This window comes from Limulus polyphemus, unplaced genomic scaffold (genome assembly GCF_000517525.1).
Source record: "Limulus polyphemus unplaced genomic scaffold, Limulus_polyphemus-2.1.2 Scaffold2900, whole genome shotgun sequence".
NCBI lineage: Eukaryota > Metazoa > Arthropoda > Merostomata > Xiphosura > Limulidae > Limulus > Limulus polyphemus.
The window spans coordinates 110,256-116,208 of record NW_013668510.1 but is presented as its reverse complement, the minus strand read 5'-3'; the positions used below and the strand labels follow the sequence as shown (position 1 = coordinate 116,208).

Sequence of the window (5,953 nt, the reverse complement as noted above, 5' to 3'; positions counted from 1 at the left end):
AATTCCACAGTGAAGCCAGCAGAATACTCTCAAACCATCATGAATTCCACAGAGTGAAGCCAGCAGAATACTCTCTAACCAACATGAATTCCACAGAGTGAAGCCAGCAGGATACTCTCAAACCATCATGAATTCCACAGAGTGAAGCCAGCAGAATACTCTCTAACCAACATGAATTCCACAGAGTGAAGCCAGCAGGATACTCTCAAACCATCATGAATTCCACAGAATGAAGCCAGCAGGATACTCTCTAACCAACATGAATTCCACAGAGTGAAGCCAGCAGGATACTCTCAAACCATCATGAATTCCACAGAGTGAAGCCAGCAGGATACTCTCAAACCATCATGAATTCCACAGAGTGAAGCCAGCAGGATACTCTCTAACCAACATGAATTCCACAGAGTGAAGCCAGCAGGATACTCTCTAACCAACATGAATTCCACAGAGTGAAGCCAGCAGGATACTCTCAAACCATCATGAATTCCACAGAGTGAAGCCAGCAGAATACTCTTTGAACACCATGAACTCCACAGAATGAAGCCAGCAGAATCCTCTCTTACACATGTCAACCATTAGTCAAGATTTCAAAATAATGTTACAATTTACAACAATTATGAAGCTTTTTTCGCTGTGTGATATAGTGCTAATCTGTGTGATACAGAGCTATTCTGTGTGTTTCTGTATGATACAGTGTTATTCTGTATGTGTGTAATATAAGGTTATCCACTCTCTGTGTGATACATGATTATTATGTACCTAAGAGTTTATTATTATATACCATGCCCTTACCATAAATACCTGGATAACTCTCTGATTCAGAGAAATACCCCACTAATGCAGTATTATTAATTTATGTTAATTTTATTCCGTTTCTGTATATGGAAACGTTCTTAAACTCCGAAATGAAAATGTTTGATAGAACAGAAACTTCTAGAACATTGTAGAATTCCGAATTTACGTCCAAAAATCACGGGTTTTCGTCCATATTTCAACACTGCACGTATCCCATGTTTTGAATGAGAACACGACTAAACAGGCGTTACCCATAGAAATACCTGTGATTTTGGTCTCAAAATAGATCTTGTCAGTTGACTTCGGCAACAAGTGAAAATTAGGTTTGATTTGTTATTCGCTAGCTTTCCATTCGCTTAAATTGCGGACGTTCTATTTTCTTTAGGTTTTTTAACTGTGCATATAATAGATATTACTGGCTTATACTGTTCTTATTAACTGTGCATATATTATATATTACTGGCTTATACTGTTCTTATTGTTCTTTTTAACTGTGCTTTTAATAGATATTACTGACTTATACTGTTCTTATTGTTCTTTTTAACTGTGCATATATCAGATATCACTGGCTTATACTGTTCTTATTGTTCTTTTTAACTGTCCATATATTAGATATTACTGGCTTATACTGTTCTTATTGTTCTTTTTAACTGTGCATATAATAGATATTACTGGCTTATACTGTTCTTATTGTTCTTTTTAACTGTGCATATAATAGATATTACTGGCTTATACTGTTCTTATTGTTCTTTTTAACTGTGCTTATAATAGATATCACTGGCTTATACTGTTCTTATTGTTCTTTTTAACTGTGCATATATTAGTTATCACTGGCTTATACTGTTCTTATTGTTCTTTTTAACTGTCCATATAATAGATATCATTGGCTTATACTGTTCTTATTGTTCTTTTTAACTGTGCATATAATAAATATCACTGGCTTATACTCTTCTTATTGTTCTTTTTAACTGTGCATATAATATATGCACAGTTAAAAAGAACAATAAGAACATAATAAGCCAGTGGTATCTAATAGTTATCACTGGCTTATTCTGTTGTTATTGTTCTTTTTAACTGCATATATTAGATACCACTGGCTTATTATGTTCTTATTGTTCTTTCTAACTGTGCATATATTAGATATCACTGGCTTATTCTGTTCTTACTGTTCTTTTTAACTGCATATATTAGATACCACTGGCTTATTATGTTCGTATTGTTCTTTTTAACTGTGCATATATTAGATATCACTGGCTTATTCTATTCTTATTGTTCTTTTTAACTGTGCATATATTAGTTAGTACTGAAAGCTTCGTCACACTGTCACTACCTAGTGTAGGGTGCTCGTCCTGTACTTGGGTGTTTCGTCACACTGTCGCTACCTAGTGTAGGGTGCTCGTCCTGTATCTGGATGTTTCGTCACATTGCCGCTACCTAATGTAGGGTGCTCGTCCTGTACCTGGATGTTTCGTCACACTGTCGCTACCTAGTGTAGGGTGCTCGTCCTGTACCTGGATGTTTCGTCACACTGTCGCTACCTAGTGTAGGGTGCTCGTCCTGTTCCTGGATGTTTCGTCACACTGTCGCTACCTAGTGTAGGGTGCTCGTCCTGTACCTGGGTGTTTCGTCACACTGAAGAATGAGACACTGCTAATACATATTTTATAAACATTCAATTTTCTCATTGTCCACACTTACTTGTCACACTCCCTTCACTCTTGACAAACTTCTTCAAATAATAGGTAGGCAAACAACGATTCGTAAGCATAAGGAAAACATTTATTGATGATGGAATAAACTGCATATTTCAACAGAACGTCACCCTGTCTTCTTTAAGGACCGACTATATATAATTAACTAATAATATATATATGCGTATCACAACGGTTACTTATTATAGAAGCTAAGGATTTAATAATAATGAGAAACTAGGTTCAAAATAAGTTAGTATAACAAAAAATATTTTCTCTCCTATACATCAACGTTTATACGTTTTTATGAGTTCCAGGAATGAATATAACCTCTGTGTAATTTATCTGCCGTTTACCAATGCTGCTGAAATGTTGCTAAGCCTTCCATATACCGGATAGTTTTCACGTGAAGAGAATCACGAATATCTGTTGACTCCACTAATTTTGCCAACGGATGATCCCACATTACAAAGAATGCTTAAAAATACAATATGGTGGTGGCAGAAGCCTCGACAGTGGCAATCAGGCAATAACATATCGTCTCTTCCGATTCTATCTCCCTGGCCTTTCACACAATGGACAACGGTGGATCAAGAATTGGCGGTGGGTGGTATTGACTAGCCGCCTTCCCTCTAGTCTATCACTAGTAAATTGAGGACGGCTAGCGCAGGTAGCCCTCGAGTAGCTATGCGCGAAATTCAGTAAACAAAAAACAAACAAACACATATGTACTTGTAATCAACACATAGCAAATACAGATTTAAAAACGACAAAAAGAACAACTGTCATTTGAGTTAAATCAACGGTGGAGTTCTGCGCCATCTATCGGTTTCCCATAAAAGTTCACGTTAGTTGTTGTTGTTTTTTTTCTAGTTCCCAGTGAATTATCGACGTACCTAATCTGTACACTATCGGGCTATAACATGACTTGCAGGAAGATCAAAGCTAATTCGCACAAATCAGAAAAAAAAGTATTATCTTAATTACCTTATCCTTAATGTAACCAAATTCTACCAAGTGAAGATGGTCAGTGTGGTGCGTCTCCACAGAAACGAAGATTTGATAGTAAAGTTTGATATTACTACAAGATTGGAAAAAAATCAAAATGGAGCAACAAAAGACAATAATAAGTCCAGATTTTGAGTTATAGATCAAAATCGGGCAATAATACCTAGTACTGCAAGATTGGAAAAGACAGTAAAATGAAACAATGAAGTCCAAAAATATTTCCAGTTTATAAGTTGGAGATTAAAATGAAGCCATAATAAACAATAGTGCGTAAGATTTCGAGTAAAACAGTAAAATGAACAAAACGACGATAAACAAAACTATAAGCTGATTTCTAATTAGAGGGCAAAATGAAATGATAAAATCAAATGATTTATGTGCATCGAATTCAAATTTTATTTCGGCTTTGTTTTACCCCCAGTCTTTAGCGATATTAAATAATACTATCATCAAATTCGAGCACGACAGAAAAATGGAGCTACATTAAACAATAATATCAGAAGATTATTACTGCAAACTGAAGCTACGTTAAACAATAATATTATCAAGAACATTATTACTGCAAACTGAAGCTACGTTAAACAATAATATTATCAAGAACATTATTACTGCAAACTGAAGCTACATTAAACAATAATATCATCAAGAAGATTATTACTGCAAACTGAAGCTACGTTAAACAATAATATTGTCAGACAACGATTAAGACCGGAAAATAAAGCGACGTTACTCATTGTTCTGCTACCTATTCAACACATCCATCTATCACCATGAAACGGTTGAAAACGTTTTGTTTATCCGATAGCTCCTAGATAACCTGTTTGTGTAAGTCAGCCTCGCCTCCTTTTACAAATATTTATCTTACCTTTCACAATTAACAACCAGTCAAAGTACGCCGTAGTTACTCATACACCCATACTGGTGCAACGTTCTACGTAGTATATTAAACAAGAGCGAACACATACAGCGTGACAAACGAAGGACATAACAGTACAAAAACCACGATCAGATATTCTGAATAAAGCCACAGTTAAAAAACACGTATTTCTTGAAAGAACGCTCCATTAAATGTAGTTAGTCGTGTTTACTTGTGTTGAAAATTTGTCTTCATTTTCAAGGTAGTTGTAATTACACAAATAATTACTTTCAAATATTCTGAATAAAACCTCACTTGAAAACTTAAAAACGCGCCTTTCTTAAAAGAAAACTCCATTAAATATGATTAGTTGTCTTTACGTATAATAAAAAAATCATATTCACTTTCAAGGCAGTTCTAATAGACCAAAAAACCACTTTCCGAGTAAAATCATAGAACACGCATTTCTTCATCGAAAACCCAAATAAATATAATTGTGCTTACACAGAATGAAAGTTTATCTTCACGGCATTTATGGCCATCATAAAGATCAGTTAACAGCCCCCTACTAACCCTTGTTCAGTTATCCCCCCCAACTATACACAAATATACTGTTTTATAAATCAGAATTTGCAGCTTAATAAATTATGTAACACGTAAACGTACAATATATCTATCAGAGTAATTGGTTTATTTCACCCGATTACTGTTAATGAAGGTACCAAAAAACTTCCTAAGTTTTACTTTCTTCTAATCTACCAGAATTCGGAGGAAGACCTTCCTGAATGTGGACAGTGGTCAGTGTGTAATAGAGTCGATACGTACTCCACGCCGTGGGTTGAACGTCGATGTCGATGTCCAGGCAAAAAGTCGTGTTCCTTGTCCTTAGATGACCAAGATGGCCACACAGTTGTATCAAAAACTCGCCAATATAAAGTGAGTATACAATGACTACAAGCTTTAACGCTTGGAGTTAAACTCGCCAATATAAAGTGAGCATACAATGACTAACGTATGGAGTCAAACAGATCTATATAAAACCTCAATTAAAACTAACCTTAATTTGACTTGGTTTTTAAGTAAATTCTTGTAAGACATGACCGTTCGGTCGTTTTTACAACTCTTTCTTTCTGTACAATGTTTGCATTTTACCTAACTTTAATACAACTAAGAGAAATCAATCACGAGCAGTTGATAGATGAGCAAATGTTTGTTTTCTCCAGTTAATGACCAACAATGTTTCAGTCTCTAACACGCCCTGTTACACTCCATCTTCACTTTCTAATATGATGTTACACTCCATCTTCACCTTCTAATATGATGTTACACTCCATCTTCACCTTCTAATATGATGTTATACTCCATCTTTACTTTCTAATATGATCTGTTACAATCCATCTTCACCTTCTAATATGATGTTACACTCCATCTTTACTTTCTAATATGATGTTACACTCCATCTTTACTTTCTAATATGATGTTACACTCCATCTTCACCTTCTAATATGATGTTACACTCCATCTTTACTTTCTAATATGATGTTACACTCCATCTTTACTTTCTAATATGATGTTACACTCCATCTTCACCTTCTAATATGAT

The 5,953-nt window shown here is 35.1% G+C and overlaps 1 protein-coding gene across 1 annotated transcript in view; it reads left to right on the top strand.

Annotated features, from left to right (window-relative positions):
• The window catches only part of LOC106468170 (protein giant-lens-like), a 33,956-nt gene that overhangs the window by 20,953 nt on the left and 7,050 nt on the right, over positions 1-5,953 (top strand). Inside the window, exon 2 of the mRNA XM_022396473.1 lies at positions 5,113-5,286. Coding sequence (XP_022252181.1) covers positions 5,113-5,286 — 174 coding nt within the window. The remainder of the gene's footprint in view (positions 1-5,112; positions 5,287-5,953) is intronic.